We start from the raw sequence: 20956 nt of genomic DNA on the forward strand, positions 1-20956 counted from the left end.
CGCCACTTAAATCCACTTAGTTAAATATTAGAAACTTACAACAACAGAAGATGCTCTCACCATGCCATTGAAAGCAGTATGATTACTGGCCTAACTATTACTTCAGTAAAAATCCCACAACTTCCTCTGTACAACATAAAACAACAAGAACTAGAAGACTTCATGCTCACATGACCACTTTCAACCCTGCTGTTTCTCACCTTAATTTATCTAACATCTTTGTTTTCCATTGGCTCTCTTCCCTCAAGAACTCAATTTTTGAAACAAAAATACCAAAAACCACTTGAACTGCTGCTGCATACCTTGAGGTCAGCAGATTTCAATACTTCGGTGGTTTTTAAAGATAAGCACTTACTATGGCTCTGCTGCACAGATTCCCTAGAGTCACTGGGAAGAAACAGCCACTGCAGTCTCCCCTCAGTAACGAATGCTAACAGGGGCTCTTCTCCGCTTCGTGGTTGGTCATGGATAAGAGAATTTGTATTTAAGGCTTATCTCTGCACATTTAAAAAAAGTTATTTCAAATTAGACTGGCTTCAAGCTGTCTAATATCCCGGATCTTCCCAACAACTGTGCTGTCTTCCTTTCAAATCACTGAATAGACTAGTTTGAAATTGGGAATTTCAGACACTTTGGTAATAATGCCTTTTCTAATGTGCCTTTTGTCCCTACCATAAAGGAAAATGCTGTGTTACTGTAAGTCTTTGACAGCCCTTTCCTGGCCTAAGCCTCTGATGAGCTCTTTGAACAAATACTCTCCTTCCATCCTCCTCTGACACAATCAACCGTGACAGTTGTCTTGCTCTTAAGTCTAAGCAGCAAACTGCCACAGAATCTGCCAACTACTTTTCTAACCACATTTTCATTACAGTCTTTGCAAGATCCTCATTTCCCTAGAGCTTTCTGTGAGGCTGTTAAAGGATTATACCCTTTATTGCACCTTTTAATTTCAGACTATATATTACAGCAAGTTATTTTTATCTGCAGACACAAGTTTAAACATTATCTTTATGTACTGGCCTACATCTCCTCCCATCCAAACTAAATGTTTCCATGTGCCTCTTCCCACTCACCCAACAACAGAACATTTCTTCTTCTCCTCTAACCACCAAAATCCCCACAGTACTTATTACTTGCTTGCCAGTCCCTCAAACCAATCGTTAGTATATTACTTTGGATTAAGAACCACCTCAAGGATCTCCTATCCTGGCTGGCTTTCTATTATGCCAAGTATTAATCTTCAGCGTCTTACAGAAATACAAAATTCATCTTTCTAATCTCACTGCTACATCCTCCTTCTATCCAGGCAAATACCAACTTACTTCATTTGCATTTTTTCTTAACACCACTACAAAAGGTGTTTTGACAAAGACAATATTTTTACGAATGGCTGCTGCATCAGAGAACCTAATGCTGTAATTTTCAAGATCTTCCAGAGTCTATCAAGATCGTAACTCTTCCAATTCTTCACCGAGCTACTGAATACTACTTGCAGAAGCATCACTGCTCATTCCTAAATCCACAAATATTTTCAGGCTGGAATGTACCTTTTCTCATTCTACCCAGCCTTTGAACCATCTGCACAGCTCCTCTTTCTACACCTATAATTTCACTAAAGTGCCTCATTCTGTAAACAAAAACAAATCTTCTAAGTCAGCCTGCCCAGAAGAGTGTCCTGTCATGGTATCATCTTATGTTTTTTCTTTATACCATAAAGATAAAAGGCATTTTTATCTTTTTTATCTGGTGCCATTTAGCTTACCATTCCCTCTGGAAAAAAAAAGGAAGATTTTGTTCTGGTTTTAGGAGTTGGACTGCACTTGTTAAAATGCTTAGTCCATGACTGAGTTCTAAGTGCTACAGTAACGAAGTATTTCAGGGTGTTCCGAGTTGTGTCTTAGGAACAGTAGTTCTCAACAGGCTTGACACCATCCTGTTTAAATACAGCCTGCTAGACTAACCTATAAGAACCAGTCTACTGCTCGACACTCAAAAAAGAAATGCCACTTTTAACCTTGCTTGAGATATCAGGACAAACCTCTTTACAACCATCATCTATAAATACAGCCCTAAACACTAAAGTTCAACCCCCAGATAATGGGCAGACCCCACAGCTTAGGTTTTCAGGACCAAAACTCTAGTAAGACATAAATAGGGTTATGGCTCCAAAGACTGTTCATATACAGAAACAGAAGTAACTAGGACTCGGACTGTTCCAAGACTTTAAAAAATCATCCCACAAATACGCGATGGCATGAAGTCTTTACCAGTCATCCATTCTCAACAACATGCATAATTAATACATTTTAATGTCTTTACCTGGTAGTGGTGGAGTTTGTTTTTCAGTTCTTTCAACTGCCACCTCTTCTACAGTTTTAGAAAGATCATCTGCATTCTTTACAGGTGTAGAGACAGCTCCCGGTTTAGTTACTCTCTCATCTTCTCTGCTTCGATGACTGTATTAGAGAGAAAGATCCCACTCCGCATATAGAAATGTTTCTGTGACCTTGGTCTACTAAGACTAAAGAATAAATCCTTTCATCCATGAAGTTCAGGTTTGGTGGGTAAAGAATTACCAATTACTATTTAACAAGGTTTTGTTCTTTGGCTATCACATTATTAATAATATTATTTTCATTTCTTAATCCAAGCATTCTGTCCCTAACTTCACATCAATAAAAAGACTTCTTTATATATGGCTATTTAGAAAGAAAGTGGTCATGGTGAAACAGACTGCTCTCTGCTACAAGCACAGAAGTTGTACACACGGGCTGTACATTGGAAGCTATGTAAGAAACTGAGAAGCAAAGGGAAGAAGGGGAGAAGAGCAGTTACAGTGGTCTTTTTCTCACCCCTCCCTGTAGAAATCATGGATTTTTAGACTTAGTTCTTAAGCTTCATTGCAATCAAGCTAATTTATCAGTTCCTTTGTGTGGTAGCTGCCCTGGAACACAAGTGCTGCCGGTTTGGCTCTTCGTGGGTTTTTGCAGAGATGAAAGGCAAAGCACAAACATGCCCCGATTTCTCAGTCTTCAGAAAGGATGAAGCCTTCAACCCACAGCTATTACACAACAGGAGTGCTTCTCATGCACTCAGTCACCCACGTATTTGAGTAAAAAGACAACTCAGTGCTTCTTATGCATTTCCTATGCATGCTTACAGTGCAAAACAAAAGCATATATGACAAGTTAAAAAAAAGCAGAAATCTGTTGTCGTTCTTTAAATGATGACAACTAAAGCACAAAATAACATAATTTCTATACCTTTAGAGCTCAAGAGATCAGGTATTTTTATACTGTTATATAGAGGTACAGCTACGAGCTGTACCACAGCAGTACTCAACAGAAGACGTGCTGTATGTTGAAGTAAGACTGTTACACTGCTATCTGTTGATTAGTAAATAATTTCAAAGGGTCAGAGCAGATGGACATTAATAATTAGCTGAAAAAACCAAAAACAGATCAATATACCAAAAAGAAAGTCTTAATTCCAGAGCATGCACATTCTAAAAAGAATTAAAATAACCATGAGATGCTCAAAATATCTATTCAATTCCTGAGAGCTGGCAAATAAGCAAGGATATAAAAAGTATCTGAAAGAAGACAGACACAAATCACGGCTTTTTATATAATATCAGACTGAATTGCCAAGAAGAGGAAAAAAGGTACTTCCTCAAAGATAACAACAGCTTGGTCAGTAGGTGCAAGCCCATCTCCTCTCATAAAGGAGAGATCTATATTGGGGGGAAAAAAGAAGAGTTTTTCACTACCAACAGCTAGATGGTGCTACTAGGCAATAATAAGGATCATTTTACATAAAGTACAAGTGTATCAAAAAAAATCTATTATACGAGTAAAGGCTGTTTATTTTAATCAGAACCGATACTTTGAGAGTTGGAAGTATGACTTCAGAAAACCAACCCCGGCAAATCTACTCATTCAAGACGCATGAGAAAATAAAATGGTAAACATCTAAATACAATCAGAATATGCTTTCCTGAAGCAATGTGAAGTTTGAAACATCACAAAGCTCAGCTATTCAGCCAAGATACACTAAGACTTTTCAGTACTTTCTTCTGCCAGTTTCAAAACTGTGTGCCTGAAGGACGCTTAAAAACCCCAGAATACAGAACAATACAGCAACCACCACAAAAATCTGGGGAGACACAGGCACCATTGCACTGTAAGCAACCATCTTGTTAAGTCATTGGCAAAACCAAGTACAGTAATCTTTAAAATCCTTATTTGTGCCTTTTCTATTCAGACAAACCCCTTTTGGGGGGCTTCCGGATTTGATTAAAATGATGCTAAAACCATTACGTCTAGCAAAATGAAAACAGCATTTGTCTTTCTACTTTATTCCAAAACTTCAACAACAAATTTTTTTTCTTCTTTCAGATTTCCAGCATATTTTCATTTGTACATAAAATCAGGCACGTAAGCTAAAAAGCTTACGTATTTTAAGTTCAGCCCTAGACTGAAAATATGACTAGATTCCTCATTCCTTGGAAAATAGTTCCTGGCTTGTTAAAACAGACACACACTTTTAGCGGTTTAAATGCAAACTAAGTGTCTTACAAACAAAAGTCCTACAGTAAACTAATTCCCCTCATCATCCAAAGATTTCTGGGTAATGAGCACTAGTTAATGAGATATTACAGAAGGTTTCCCCACGAGCCCTCTCTATCCATTTCCAATCATCTCCTAACACTTAACAGAAGCATCATTCCAAAAAAGTAGGGTCAGTTTTGCATTAAAAATAAAGCAAAAAAATACTGCAGTTACTACACAAAGTTAATCTTATGTTTCCTCTCCACACAGTCCAAAACCCCTGTAATTTTATGCTGCTTTTACACCTGTGTGTATCATAAAAGAGCATAAATATGGAAGAAAACAGCTCTCAGTAACTAAAACAAGACACAGAGCATCGCATGAAATACAGTCGGGTAAACACCTAAAGCATTTGCTTCTAGACTGGGCTACTGCTATGCATGCAGGCAAACACCCTGCAACTGAAATGCCTGCAGAAGCAGTTCTACTCCATGTAAGACAGCAAAGTTTAAATGGGAAAAAGCTGACAAACACAACTGTGGTAGAACAAAAAGGAAGAAAAAAGTCAGAACAGCAAGAGAGTAGAATTTTTCTTGATTTTGCCTAAGTTGTCCAGTAAGCACTGAATATTTCACATTGCGAGATGATACAGGAAACAACTTGATGCTGTCACTGGTTCTAGGTGATGGAAACTTGCTAGAAACTGTCAGCTGCACTTCCCAAGAGACAGGCACGTTGTCCACTGTGTGCACTGCTTCACATCTGTGCTGTGTCAGGCCCTCCTTTACATCACTTCCCCTCCCCTCCTTTATTTTTGTTAAGTTATGCCTAGCACAAGCATTTTTAAATAACCTTCAGTCACAAAATGCAGTCAGCTACAAACACTAGTGCCATCAACCATAGCTATTGATTCAGAAGGGGAAAAAAAAAAAAAAAATATTATCTGCAACAACAGTTTTTGTTTGCACAGAAAAAGTTTTGGAAAACATGAACACACAGGCTCTTTCCAAAAGTGAGGTTTTAGCACATCTCAGATTGTTGAGCATGAGAAGATAGTAAGAGCCAAGAGCCATCTTCCTATGTACAGCCAAAAGAGGGTTGATTTCTGTCCTATACTCCAGTTTTTCAACTTGTTTTGAAAATGGACAGAACAAGTGTCTCACGCTATGTATAAATTGACAGCTGTATTACAGAAGTCAGCCTTATCCTTCTAGAAACGATGATGACCTCTACAGGTATTTCTTCAAGCTACCGCACCTTTCCTGCTGAGGTTGAAGTGTTAAGAACATCAGAAAATGTTTTTGCTATTCCAGCAGCAAGGTGAGGAAGGCAGCAGAGGAAAATGTTTCCAAGTGGGGGTTTTCAGCTGGTAAAGGGCAGCCCAGAGCTGTAATTTGGCAGGCTCGCCAGCACCCGGCTAGAAATGCCACTTTTCAGGATGGGTCACACCAAAAGCTTATCTAGTCCAACAACTTGTTACTGCCAGCAGTAAGACCAGACAGGTAAGAAAGGATATATGTGACAGCTCCACTGTGAAGTACTCTCCAACTCAGCATGCAGAGTCCTCTTTGCTCATTCTAGCTTTTTAAATACAGCTCTTAACATTAAACAAAGATTAAACACAAGGCAACTCTGTAATCCAATATTCTGTGTTTAAGATTCATTTTTCCTTTGCCTGAACAGTTGTTGTTCTGCATATCTTTAATATTACATGCATCTCCTAAAACTATACTTAACCTTTAAAACTTTGAGCTCCTCCTCAAAGCCAGAACATACCTATTTCACTTGGTACCCAATTCAGCACCAGCTGGCTATAAATATTGCAAGTCTCCACAGCTATACCTGAAGACTTCTAAGATTCATTCTCTGTATTCTTTTCAAGACCAACGATGGGTAATTTGCAATCCTCTGCAAGTGAAAAACCACAAAAGGATAGTCCTTTTTATTAGTAAATTAAGACGAACGTGTTCTAGAATCTGAGTTTTAGAAAGCCTGTTCAAGAGACATCTGGGAACTTCCTCTGGACTAAAGAAAACTAAAGTGCTATTTAATGCTTTGACAGAACATTCAAACGGCAGTGTTTGTGGAAATTCTATATCCAGGAAGACTGCCGGCACACCGGCATCCATACCACTATGGAACAGTGAAAGATGGACAACATGAAGACCCTGACAGACCCCGAAGCAGGAGTGACGCAAGTCTGTTGGCAGATTCCTGTATGCCAGTGCACACCTAAGGGTCAGTCTCTCTCCTCATTAACATACAAACAATTGGCAGAACACTATCTAAATAAAGACTCATTATCTTCAATACATTTTTCATGTCCTCCTGAAGCTCAGTTTGAAGACTTTTTGCACCTTTTCTTCCTCAGCTTGTTGTTCTCAAGCTTATTATTCCTTCCAATTTTCCACCGAATTTTACAAAATGAATCAGCTGCAGCTAATATGATCCTATAGTAGATTTGAACTTGCACACATAACCACTACAAAAAGAACTTGCTTTTAACGTGCTTTTCTTCACGCGGCTCAGGGCCCAGATTTTCTGATCTTGAAAGGGACACGGCCAACAGGAAGTCAATCCATGCCAAGGTAGCTCTTGCTCATAAAGTAGATACAGCGGATGCATTCAGAGTGGAGATAACTTCAAAGTTCCTTCTCAGGAAGGATTTAATTCTGACAGCGTAGTCCATAGGGAGGAAGAGACCATCTACCTAAACCACTGTAATAGGACCGGAAAGCACTAACACTAGGTAAGTCAGTCATAGTTTCAGTTTTGATGGATTTTTTTGTTGTTGTTCATCCCTCCACAAGCTCTTTTCACACTGCATCAGAAATGCATGTCAAGAAATAAAGGTTTTAAAATTTAAATCTGACAGAGACCTCACAACCTTCACAACTAAATCCCTGCATCTGGGACCCAGCTTTTCAGTTTTTCCCAGTAATATGGGGTTCATACTTCAAAAAAAACATGCCTTGTGATCCCTCCAAACAACATACATGGAAGAACAGCAAAAATGCCTGTAATCCATAACACCAACTAAGTTTACACGCAGGTAATATCTATCTTGCAATTTTGCCAACCCTTAAAAGACTCTAAAAACCTTGAAGGTATGCTATTTTCCCCTGGACAAACAAAATGTTATTAATAACCAATCACAGGCATATCCCAGTTTCATGGAACAGCCAGCCGCAACTTGCTTTTCAGAATTTTTGACAGCATCTAGAAGTCTTCAGATACAGGCTCTGAACTTTGAATATGCCACAGATCAATTCTAGCTTTTGCTCCATCACCTATGAACACTCAAAGGCAAACTTCTCTCTTACAAACATTTAGTAGAATCTAAAAACCAACATTGAAATTCTACTCCAGTAAATTAAAATGTCCATTCCGAACTGCAGAAATGCAAACCAGGATGGATTTACATTATGCAAGACTAACGTTTCACACGGAAGACAAAAAATCCAAACCACACAACAGATTACTTCTCTCTGAATTCATATAAAATTACTTACCTACTTCACAATCATCGTGCATGTCCCACTACCAAGTTGAAACAGTAAAAACTACATTCCAAAAGCTGAATCTGCTGTGCAAGATGCCTTATTATGTAGGAATTAAATATATTCAGAAACAGATAACTTTCAAAGAAAGACAGTGAAGAAAACACAAAGGCCTATGCCTAAATAAAGCAAGATTTCAACAAGTTTATGCAAGTTGGACATTCAATAGGAACTGTGCTACTTGTCATCTTAAATATCCTTGCAGCTAACTGCTTTCTAAAATGAAAATATAATTGCATATGCTTCTAATTAATATATAATTACTATCAGACTTACATTGTCATTCATACAACCATGCTCTAAGGTTACTGAAGTCTAGGAAAATTTGGATCATTATCAGCTGCATCTCTTTAGAAAGAATGTCGTATCACTACTACCATAGTTCTGCATCGCATTTGTCACACTGTATAAATCCAAGCACTCCTACAACTTATATGTCACATTAAATAGTTGATTTAAAAATAATACAATGCTGCCATCACCTGCCGTTGCTGGGTTGCTGTGGAGAATGTCTGGAATGGTCTGAAGGCTCTGACCTCTGGTCAGGAGATCGTGAACGACTGCGGCGGGGCCTGTCATGTGATCGGTTGGAATGATCTGATGCCAGCGACTGAATTTCTGAAATGTCTGTTAAATAAAAGTTGTTTTTTCATGAAATGATTGTAATTAAAATGGTGGTATGACCTGCTTAAATGGAAATAAGCTTTTGCAGAGAATTTTTATGAAGATGTTAAATCTATGTTTATTATTTTAAAACAACTACACTTCATATCCCTGAAAGAACAATTGCAAGAACGGGAACCGTTTCTTTTTCTCCACTGTTTTGAAGGTGTGGATTTCAATCCCATTCAAACAAGAATCTACCCACACGACAACCCTACTCCTAAACTCTTCTCCCCCCGCCCTCTCAGCCCACTTAGGTATTTCACATCTTCACAACAGGGAATTCTTCCCTCCCTCTGGAAATCAGGTTTATTTATACTTACCATCTCTTTCTGAAGCATTAGCAGAATGAATACTGTCAGAAAGATCAGGGACATTCAACAGCGTAGCTCGTTCATCTCGCTGAACAACCATCTTCAACTTGCCTTTTGACCTTTCTATTAGTGTTTTTGCATCTGCTAAGGACATATTTTCCGTCACTGTGCCATTTATCTGGAACAGAGTAAGAAAAGAGCAGAAAAACTTACTGAAAAACACAGTGAGTCTCCAGGAAGATAGTGGGTTTCTGTCTGATGATATTTAGAAACAGCTAGAGATATTTACCCAATTGCCACAATACAATGGAATACCACTGGGTTTATCCAAACTATAACATAATATAGAAAATTATTTTCATCTTTCAAAGACAAAGCCTCTACCACTAATACAAAACTTCTATTATTTTTCAGTTGTTTTTTGAACCAGCATCGCTATACTCTGTGGAGTAAGGAACGGTACGTTTTTCTGCACCAACATATTTACAGCAGTATCTTAAAATAGAAATTGTTAGTATTAATTAAAACCCCCTGGGTATATTGATTTCTACAAAAATCAAAATTTAACCTGAAGGCAAGTTCTCGTGTTGCTCAACAGCACAATTTCAAAACATTACACTGTATAACTAAGCATGTAGGGCCAAAGTGTCATACGATCCCAAATGTTTTCTATTATGGATTTACAGTTGACACTATTTGTCTGAATAAGGCCTGGGGAATAATACCAAAAAGAACAAAAAACCAAAGAGGCTTTGTAATTTTCCTTTCCTTGGAGAGGCTGAGTCATACTTGAGTTTATTGATCTTTGAAATAACTCAGTAAAAACTTACACATCTAACAACCAAACTATGCTACTAAGAGAGAGCTAATTCTGAGAACAGTTTTAGTAATGAGTTTTTTCCCTTGAACACAGACCACCATTTACTATACCTTCAGTACAACGTCTCCCTCCTGAATATTGCCATCTCTCGCTGCCAAGCTATCCTGTGATATTTCTTTCACAAATATGTGGCTTGCCAACCGTAGACCATACTCTTTATATAAAACAGCAAGAAAAGAAAAAAAGAAAACTGATGAAGCTGCAGTAAAAAAACAGGAGAGGTATCTGAAGTTTTACAGCACTGCTTTACACAATTTTTACGCTGGAAACACAGTGAGGAGAATGAACTTGGCACATGAAGGGCTGCAATGGAATTACACTATGGATTTACCATTATATCAATCTCTTTTCTAACTCTGCCTGTAATTACAGCTGTTGCTCAATAACTTAATTTAGATGCTACCCACAATTTTCTCTCTTTCAAAGAGGACAGACACTGAAGACTCAACTACAGTGTACGGAAGGTATGCAGCCACTGGCTACCAGATGTCAGGTGCACAGCTGGGATTTGTTTACACTACATAATACTTTACCCTTCAACACATGTACTTCGGAATATTAACACTCAGAAATACAACAGCAGTTTTAAGTTTTCAGCTAGCCACTGGTAAAACGTGCAAGCACACTGTTAACTGCTCTGTTCATACAGTCCACGAAGCCCTTAACAGAACGCTGACTGAAGCGGTCGGCCTTTAAAAACCAGCAAAAGTCTTAGCGAGAATTACATACAACTTACCTTCGTTCTTCCTCGATTTCACCAGTGTTACTTTGGTAGGTTTTGTAGGCTGACTGGAAGTAACAGACCTTCTGTCTGATCTCGGTGATAAGCTCCTTTCTCTGCTAGCACTTCTATCTCTTACCCAGCTCTTCTCGTGCCTTCTGTTGGCACTAGGACCACCACGGCTGCTTCTCGGATCACGTATCTCTTCATCATAGCTATCATCCTCGTTTTCAGACACTGGTTCGGGTTCTGGTCGAGCCACTGGAATCTGAATTTTCTTCATCCTTCGTATAGTCTACAACCCAACAGTAGGTATCAGCCTCTGGCTGTGTAATGCTAATGGTGTTACTAAATGTCTGAAATAAAGTTAATCCCAAAACTCAAAAGACAACATAAAGATGTATTTGTGAACGCTTCAAATTCTTGCATCCTCATTGTAAAATGCTATCCGATTAATGAATACAGGAGACTCGTCAATACAGATTACTAGAAACCTGGTTGTTTTGGGGGGGCCCGGGGGGGGGTTATTTGTTTTTAAAGTTCTTTTAGGTTGGTTTTTTTTTTTGTTTGGGTGGTTGTTTTTGTTTTTTTACTTCTGCAAAAGTGGCAAAAGGATAATAGCCATTTTAGCATAACATAATATTCTGTCTTCACAGAGCTGCATATCTGAATGCTCACCCTCTTTGCTTGCCTAAACCCACAAATCAGTTACTGGCAACTGCTAAAAACATCTTTTGCTAACATGTAATCTACTGTATACTCAGTGTGTTATTGACAGTAATTCTCCTCTAACTTTGAAGCCTCCCAATCTTCCAAAGCAATGTTTACGCAGACCATGGAGGAAAGGCAGAATTCCCATCGAAAGTTCAAAGTTGGCTGGCACTATTGTAAACAGCTTTTCCAGAATAAGACCCAATTCTGTTTAGGTATTTGTTTGCTAGGTGTTACAGATCTGAACCAAGTTATACCATAAAGTTTTCATTAATTGCCTTTCTCTACATAAATCTACATACCAAATACTCAAGATATTGAAAGCCCTGCAGAGCTTGCCATTTTGTTTTGTGTAAGCTTTAAAGAATTGCTAAATCTACAAATGCAAACCACGACACTTTTTCACAATTGTATCAAAGCACACGAGTACTAGAAAATTGTCTAGCACAAAAGCCTTTCTACAAGCCCTACAAGTCTGGTTTTTTTTTTAATTAAGTGACTGTTAAACATTGTGCATTTGTGTTCTATTTTTTGTAACATAAATCTCAAATTTCTACAGAAAGCCAGATTACTACCCTTTAGTGATGACCTGTATGGTTTTGCAGAGTTCAAAAGCCATCCTCCCTGAACAAGCCTACAAAATTACAGGAATTAAGATAATTATACTTCATTGTGGCCAACTTTTTACTGAGTGTAAGAACTATGTTAGTGCCTGAACACTGGGTAAAGTCCTTAAGCATGTACCAGTCTCTGAAAAACTTAATAGAATTGCACTTGAGAAAGCAAAGAAATAGTAAACAAAGCTGAAAATTGAGCTTTTGGCAAACTGAGAAGAACTTCACCATAAAGGTGTCTGAAGTATCCAGTGCCACACTACCCAAACATCATCATTCACACTTAAAAAAAAAAAAAAACAACCCCAACAAAACTTGAGTGACCCAAATGATAAACACATCATGATCCTCACTTAAACCTGAAGCATCGCACATATTATTCAAGTACCTTGCATCATGCACATATCTCATAGCAGACATTACACCATTTCACTTTTGCTCTGTAACTATGGAATGTAAGTAAGCTTGTATCTTCAAGACATTCACTTACAATTTTGGCATTCTTCCCGCTTTTCCTCAGCTGCTGAACAGCAAATGCATGCTCCACGTTGTCCATTGAAACTCCATTAACCATTGCAACACGGTCATTTTCTCTAGATGGAAAACATCACAACACACAGTATAAAAACTTTATGCCAAGGCAAAATATTCCAGTAACGAGTGTCCCTGTACAAACCACCTGTATTACAGACCTACTACACAAATTACAGATAGGTATCTCGAGGGCAAAAGAGCTGGGAGGTTAAGCTACCACTGACAAAGATGAAAGCCCCCAAATCAGAATCCAGGTGTAGTTTGGCACTTACTGTAGCAGTCCTTCTGCTGGGCCTCCTTTCAGCACATCAGAAATAACTATTGATGTCTCACCACTCTGAAAGTGAGGATTATCTCTTCCTCCAGATATTGCAATACCAAATCCAAATCCTGGGGCCTATAACGTAACAAAAGAAATATTTTTCACTTTCTAATATTTACATGGTTACAATTCGCATTCCTGGTCAAACACAGAAAGGTCCCATGGGATTAACATAACTTTTTGGAAGAAAGAAGGATCAATGAACCATGCAATGCTATGTAATCCAAGAACAGGAGAGAGTTAATAAATAAGATAATAAATAAATAATTCACTTTTAGAATTACCGTACCACCACATGGAGATACCAATTCCGACCAGTATCACTTCCTGCGACACTTTCGCTGAGGTTTCCCATTACGGTATTTACCCAGCCTGACCTCGCTCAGCTCAGCCATCGGGACCGCAGCACACAGCAGCATGACTGCAGGCTCAGTTCTTAGGAATACCAAGATCACTTGTACCATTAAATACATCAAAACCTTGTCAGCACTTGCAAATCATCTGCATCTTAACAAAAGTAATTTGCTTCAATCTTTTCCCTCTAGGGTGACCTGCCACTACAGCAAGGTCAACGGCTCTGAAAAGTCATTCCTGTTAGGTATTTCAGGTTATAACAGTGATGCTTACACTTCTGCCTGGAAGCAGTGAGGGTGGGAAATAAACATTACAAATATGACTGATTTGCAAACTATCTAGGTCTTCCATCACTGTCCAGAAAACACTGTCAGAAGGACATTACCATTTAAATGCTCTATTTTGCTCAAGAACTTATTCTGAAATTTTCAACTGCAAAATACAGTCACTGTATGGAAAGGATCAAGTTTCAGTCAATTCCTCCTCTCCATTTCACATAGCATACACTCCTTACTGGCAGACTTATTCCTTTCTTTTTCAGATTTTTTGACAAACACTATCAAGCTTTAGCAATGAGCTTCATAACATTACAGTGACAGCAGAAGCAACACGGCAGTCTGCATCTGGCTGCAAGACACATGACATTCAGCTTTTCAGACATTAATTACTGCTCAAAAAACCTGTTTCCTATTTCCCTCAAAATAGAGGTCATAGAAGGATGGTCCAGATTTAGCCTGTAAGCAGTGAACATGACCACGCAGTATTAAAACAAAGATTTGGTAATTCACTGTTCCCAAATTGGTTTCAGCAGTTTGCAAATACTGTTGACACATATTAAGAAAGTAAGTTGGTCTAACAAGTGTGGGGGAGTGGGGAGGGGCACACCTCACTGCTTCTTTAACATTCATTTTAATTCATTAAAGGATGACTGGACGTCTTTTCAAGATACATTCCAGCCAGATCAACCAGAAATCATGGCTGGGATTCAAGAATTACTAAGTGAAACCCTGTGCCATGCAGGACGACAAGTCTAAAGGATCACAATAACTACTTATGACCAGAGCTGAGGTTCTTCCAGTTTTATGTTTTAGACAGTCGACAAAGAATATATATAATAGCCTATGAAAATATGTAACAAGAACCCCTTTCACCACAGTAATATTTCCCCCCTCTCATGCCACTGCTTCATCTCTCAGTTTTCTATTACTCTAACAAACAGAATTCAGTTTGCACTATATTTGGGTGGAGAAGGAAAGAGATGAGAGAGATGATAAAGACATTTATGCCAAACTTCATTTAAAGTCTCTATCTTTGTTTACACCATAAACAAAAAATTCTCACAGTTCTCCACTCATTAAAAGAAATGCAATAATCAGACTAAAGCCAGCTGATACAGAAACTCACTGTAAACCTTACCTTGCTGCTTGCCATACTATTTTTTTAGAGTAGATTTGCAAACCAAATCACCAATATTAAGATGACTAGTTTCATACTTTAACATTATTCTTTTCAAAAAGTTCTGAAACAATGCAGTCTCATATACAGACAGCAGTCAAGAGACCACAAGTCAGATAAAGGCTTTTAATAACAAACTGAAATCTAAAGAAATACTACAAATTAGAAAGTTCAAATCAAACCCCAAATCTTTTTTAAAATTTAAGAGCTCAAGTAAGAAACCTCCCAGTAGATCTCAGCTTACTACTTTTCATTTTACCCGGCTGCCTGCCTAGTCTTGAGAGATAAATGATAAACTGAACTACCTTCAGAAAACTGCGCCAAGCTCCTAGACACGCCTGGAAATAGTAAGATGTTGATTACTACAAATTATACATAACATAAACATGCATCTTATCTAAAATTGCTTTTTTAAAAAATATCTGCCACATCAAGTTCGCCTGTCAATGTTGTAGTGACAACAACAAACAAAAAAACCCCAACCATACTGTTTTGTTCTCCCACAGCAAGGCTGCACGGGAGAAGCAGAAAGGTACGTACATACCTGGTTTCTGTTCTTTGCGAGAAGGAGATAACATCTGACACAGACACACAGAACTGGAGTTCCAAGTATGAAGTAACCCACACAATTTATGAAGTGTATCATTTCTCCTTAAAAGTCCTTCACACTTAAGTACATAAAAACAGAAGCTCTCTCAATGAAAGATAAACTGTTACCTGAAAAACTTTTAACTGAACTTGAGACTGGCTCAATCTTTTAGGAGTTAAGTAGCACTTCCAGGAAATTGGAAATGTAGTAAAGAAAGGGACCAAAACCTCTTGGTTGGAAGTTCAAGCTTCTCCTCCCCCAAAAAGTTCCTAGTAAATCTATTGACAATAGCGCTGGAATTCAACTACTGTGGGAAATCACAGCAGTCAGACTGCTTATAGGCTCCATTCCAGATTCTCTAAGATAGCTGAAGCAGATGGATTAAAAATAAATCAAAAAAAAAAATAATCAGATGCTTGACCCATATCAAAGTGCCTGAACTGACACACGTATACTGCAACTACTGGGATTAAGTATACTCTGTCCCCAATTTGAAATGACATCTGTGGAAAGTAAAGGTCATAGAAAGAAACTCTCCAAAAGAAGCGAGCAAAGCTGCATTCTTCCACAAGAACTCCCTGTGTAAAGCACTCCGGTCTCTTCTGTAGGGCTCAACTTCCAAAGGGTAGACACACCATAGTAACCCCTTTTTAAAGGGCCGTTACAGGACCCAAACATGTTCAAACAACAAAACATGTATCTTTTCAAGGCATGTGACAATACTTCAGAACTGCCATTCACTGGTTTATATATCAATAACAGCCTCCTATAACAACAGGGAAACATTTTAAAAATGTTTAATGCCTCAGACACTGACATGTTAAAAAAGCCAATCAGCAGACTACATATATACCTTACATAGTACCTGCTAATGTGGCTTTTTTGCTTCAGAAAGAAATTGCATACAAATGGTATCTACTTCCCTAAAATTGTATTACTACTGCTAAATCTGCTTTCTGGTTTTAGAGTTTCAGCTACCTTTATGGAAGCCAAGGAGAGGTAAAGGAATCCTACTCTGCCACATACAGGAGCAATGGAGTTACAGTAGAGAACAGCACAGGCTTAAAACAAAGCAAAACTATCAGTGCTAGAATTACCAACAAGACAAAAATCAGTCTCAAAGTAGGAGTAAACATAGTCAAGAATATTCTACTTATCTTTGCTAACACACAAGCCACCTAACAAACTACTTTCATTTCCCCCCTATTTTTAAGACTGTTGATCACCTACTCTAATAGAAGTTAGCGGTCCTTACTCGTTAAGCAGTTCTGATCAAATACCTCTAACGAAAGCCAATTAAAATGGGAAAACAAACCACAGTTACATAGTTGCTTCGGGGCACTGGGAGGGACAACAGATCTGCTTGCCATTAAGCAGGTACTTGGGCAGAGATAAGAGTTGATCGAGGCTGACACCAACTCCAGACCTTGCCTCTCCCAGGGGGACTTACTAAGGTTTTCAACAAAATTATTCTAGGTCTGTTTCTTCCATGACTTGTCTAGCCTCATTTCTGAGGGCAAATACTGACAGAATGTACAAAAAAAAGTTTGGTGAATCCCAGGTGCTTTGCAAGCATACCAATAAAACAGGAAGCCAGCAACACGAGGCCTGAATTGCACCTACCCTGTAGTTCAGTACATGTTAAATGTCATTAATTCCATCACTCACAGCCAGTTCACTGCCCTCAGCTACGCCAAAATCAGAGGGATTTTTCAGCGTGCCTCACTAGAGAAAGCAAGTCTGGTTCTTCAAAATGTTTTTTGTGTGGCTGACAGTCGATGGTCTCTAGAACTTCTGTAGCTCAGCCAAGTAGAGCAGATAAAACTCACGAAGAAAACATTCCACAACCACTGAGAGTGGCATTTCGAGCCTATTCCAAATCTATTAACTTGTAGATATCTTTGAGGATAAGAGAGATCTGGATGCCTTTCCGTCCAACTAAACTGAAATAACCTCACGTGCTTGATAATCTAACACTACAAGAATGTCACAAATAAAAAAGCAAAATCGAAAACCCCACAACAAAATATGCAGTCACTCTCCTAAATCCTCTTCACAGAGCTAAGGATAAATTCCAAGCACCAATTTGCTTAACGTTAGCGTAAGAGTTTTGGTTTTGTTATCTGGCAAATGCAAAATATTGTTTAACTGGCTAAATTAATGCTACTGTTATTAACAGTATATGCCATCAGCTTTCAACACCTAAATAAGAGATACTTACTCTACCACAAAACTGTTAAACCAGTAGTTATCAGAAGTTTGGCACATAAAACACGATCATCAAAACTATAGTCAAATCACACTTTCATTTCATACCACACAAGGATTTCTGATTACGCTGCAAGCACAAAGACATGACTTCTAATTCCTACTTATTATTTCAAAATTTTTTCAAGGTAACACCATATTGCAGCATTTCATTACTCCTCTGCAAAACGACTGAACTTGTTATTTTAAGGTCTCACTGAAGTTAATGCTCCACTTAACCAGAAAGATATCCCCTTCAGGAGAAACTAAGCTATCACCAGGTCTACTAGACAACCTCGTATTGGTTGGCGGTAACAAATTGCTGTAGTGTTTTGTTTGGTTTTGAACAGAGGAGTACTGATTTAATCAGTAATATGAATTTAAAAAAAAAAAAAAATGAACTTTACACAGGTTCCAGGGATGACTGGACAGCTTCAAGAGAAAAATGCAATTACACATAATCATACAAGTATTACTTTTTGCTCGAGAACTTCTTGACCTAAAAATTGTTGGAAGAGTAGCCTAGGTAAGTACCACTACACATTTTTGGTTTTACTGATTCTTTTCTTTCAGCATGCAGTTGCAGTTAAGCGACAGGGTACTTGGTTAGACAGTATTCTGGTCAAACAGCATAAATGTTCTCTCCTTAGGAGGGCAGGTACTAAAATGTTATTTTGAATCAGCAACATTACACTCATTAGAATAAACAGATAATAGGTCTGTACAGAGAATTACCATTTTGTCTGACCAGCTGATCTATACGTACACGTCTTTAGTCACAAAGGTCCATTCATCTGATCAATGCTACAGTTCTAAAATGCCTTGATTCTATGCTGAGGAACTGACGACAAATTATGTAACTTGCTCCCTTGAGAAAAACTCTTGTGCATCTCCCTTTTGTTGGAATGAATATAGCTATCTGGGCCATGATTCCACGGTCACTTTAATGCTAAGCTGCTGCCAGAAACGGCATCCTACCTTGTTCTGACTTCCCTAAGCGATTCATTCCTTATTGCCTCTCTTATACAGCTTCACAATAGCAACATCAGAAATCAATTTAGTTTAAGAGTAACTCAAGTAAGAGGAGCCAGTCTAAATGCAAAATTGTCTTTCTACTCACTGATTCCTAGTACACATTCCTTTGTGTAAGGTGCACATTCTGACCACCCAAAAAATCACTTTTTTCAGCCACTAATTTAAGAAAGAGGCAAACAAATGCAGCGGTTACGAACGCATTTTTTTAAACTTGACTACACTGTTTTATGCCCCTGCAAAAAGAGTTTTAAAACACTTAAGTATAGTTACAATGCAATCATTAATGAACACTGAAGATTTTTAACTGCTTTCAGTTACATACAGAAGTAATCTAAAGCTTTGTTTCTGGCATGGTTGTTTGTAGGCAGGCTTAACTCTGAAACCCAACAAACAAATACAGCTACTATCAAATGGAGCTTTTACAACACTTCTAAATTTAAACAAAGGAATATGACAGTTTCCTTTTCTTTTACTTCCTGACATCTGGCTTTTTCCTATTGTTTTCAAAAGCTACCAGTATCCTGCATTAAGCACACACAACCAATTGTACGAACTTACCCTGTGAAGAGTCACTGTGTGTTGTTCCCATATAGCTGTTTCTTCCATTGTTGTGCTCTAAGGAGGAAAAAAACCCAAAGATTAGACCTCACTGTCAAGAGCTGTACTAAACCACTGTGTAATACCACAAATAGAAACTTACACTCAAAAGGAACATTAATATTCATATAGAATACCTACAGAGAAGTAGGGCTGGCTCATTTGTTACACATTTCCTGTCTTTATATGTCACATCTGAACTTCCCGTGCTCCTAGGGAAGGGGGGCAGGGGGAATAATAGGCAAAATAGACTTCTAATTGTTATATATTTCAGAACTTGAAGTTATGAAGTTTAAAGGGAAGGACTACAAAAAGCATTTGTGATGTAGGTTCTCTTGGTTGCTCACTAATTGTACAGTAGGTAAAGGTGGTCCAAGGCTCACTTTCCATTTTCCACTGTGATCAGTCGTCTTTATATTCTAACTTACATATTCATACTTTTGTGAACATTCTCTTTTTGCTTGTTTTAACTATATGTAGATTACCGCTAATTCATGAATGCCCAGGTACAGATTATATTACCTGTGCTACTGTATCATGCATACAGGTCACATTTAACAGACTCCCCAGTTTAGCACAGGCCAATTTCTTTGAACAGTAGCACTGCACAAACAAACAAGGTCCTCTCTAAGAGAACTAGATTAAACAGTAACATTATGACAATATTTACATATCTGCATTTCTGCTTAGAAAAGCAGGCACTTTGCACTACTTAATGTGCCACGACCACCAAGTATTTGGAAAGGGGGAAATCGTGTGAGGGAGGAAAAACTAGCACAGCCAAAGGCTTGAAAACAAGCAGAAAGGCAGCAGGAAATCCACAGCAAACAGCATGAAGTCCCCCGCTATCCTGCTGCTAGATTTTCTGCTTTTCCAGAGAGTGCCCGGTGTTTTGCTCCATACCCTCCCCTCCCATAAGCAAGCAATCCACTAACTGAAGAGCAGAATCAGAACATGAACATCTCTGCAATATGGGAGTGGGGGTTTTTTGAAAAGTGTACTTTACTCGATTTGTTTCAGTTACAGAAGCTAAGTGACTACAAGCACTCCTAACTTTTAATCCATTTCTGTACTGTAATACCGAACAGGAGCAGGCCTGTTTACTCTCACATTCAATACCTCTGAAAACTTTATCCAATTTCATAAGATCAGAATTTGCAACTATGTTTAAAAAGAGAGTTCTCCTCATGACCCAAAAAAGCTGTGGGTTTTTTCCCTCCACATGCTGTGCTTTAATTTCAATGCTTAGGATGTGCTACATTACTGCTCATTTCTCTTTCAGGGTTCACTTCTCCTGAAAGTGTTGGCGCAATTTAATTGGGCTATATTTCATTCAAACAGCTTGTTTTCCCCTCCATTCAGAACCAAATGTTACTCCCTTGTATTACAAATCGATTCAACTCTACTCCAGAATTAGATTATTTTTCTCCAGCTTTTTTAAAGTAGACCAAGTATGTATTAAAATAGTAACAATTTACACACACAAAGCCATCTTCAAAAAAACCCGGAATGTTTTGCTTGCTAAACGGTTAATGAATACTGATTTTCTTCCCTATTTCTGATGCTCTCATTCTGTCTTAGTTTTGGCAAGAGCTTCTTAGGCTAAACATTTCATCAACAAGTGAAGAATTATCTCTGCAAGTAAACTTCTAAAAGAAAAGGCTTTAAGTAGCTCCTGTTCAGAAAAAGGTGCAACAGGAATCCAATAAATGACTGCAAAAGTCACAATTCACATTTTACTTTATATAGGCTGCCTCATTTCTATCCACAATTATCAAATAAGCTAACCCGACTGGTCCTTTTATTACAT

The 20956-nt window shown here is 38.2% G+C and overlaps 1 protein-coding gene across 7 annotated transcripts in view; it reads right to left on the minus strand.

The window, feature by feature from the left end:
- Positions 1-20956, minus strand: part of TJP1 (tight junction protein 1) — a 198811-nt gene that overhangs the window by 25901 nt on the left and 151954 nt on the right. For all 7 annotated transcript variants that reach the window (XM_056346041.1, XM_056346037.1, XM_056346036.1 and 4 more), the window contains 8 exons: positions 19108-19164; positions 12820-12944; positions 12504-12606; positions 10704-10983; positions 10018-10121; positions 9097-9265; positions 8593-8737; positions 2320-2456 (listed from right to left, as the gene is read on the minus strand). In XM_056346041.1, the coding sequence (XP_056202016.1) occupies positions 2320-2456; positions 8593-8737; positions 9097-9265; positions 10018-10121; positions 10704-10983; positions 12504-12606; positions 12820-12944; positions 19108-19164 (1120 nt within the window). The remainder of the gene's footprint in view (positions 1-2319; positions 2457-8592; positions 8738-9096; positions 9266-10017; positions 10122-10703; positions 10984-12503; positions 12607-12819; positions 12945-19107; positions 19165-20956) is intronic.

The sequence above is a fragment of the Falco biarmicus genome, chromosome 7, assembly GCF_023638135.1.
Source record: "Falco biarmicus isolate bFalBia1 chromosome 7, bFalBia1.pri, whole genome shotgun sequence".
NCBI lineage: Eukaryota > Metazoa > Chordata > Aves > Falconiformes > Falconidae > Falco > Falco biarmicus.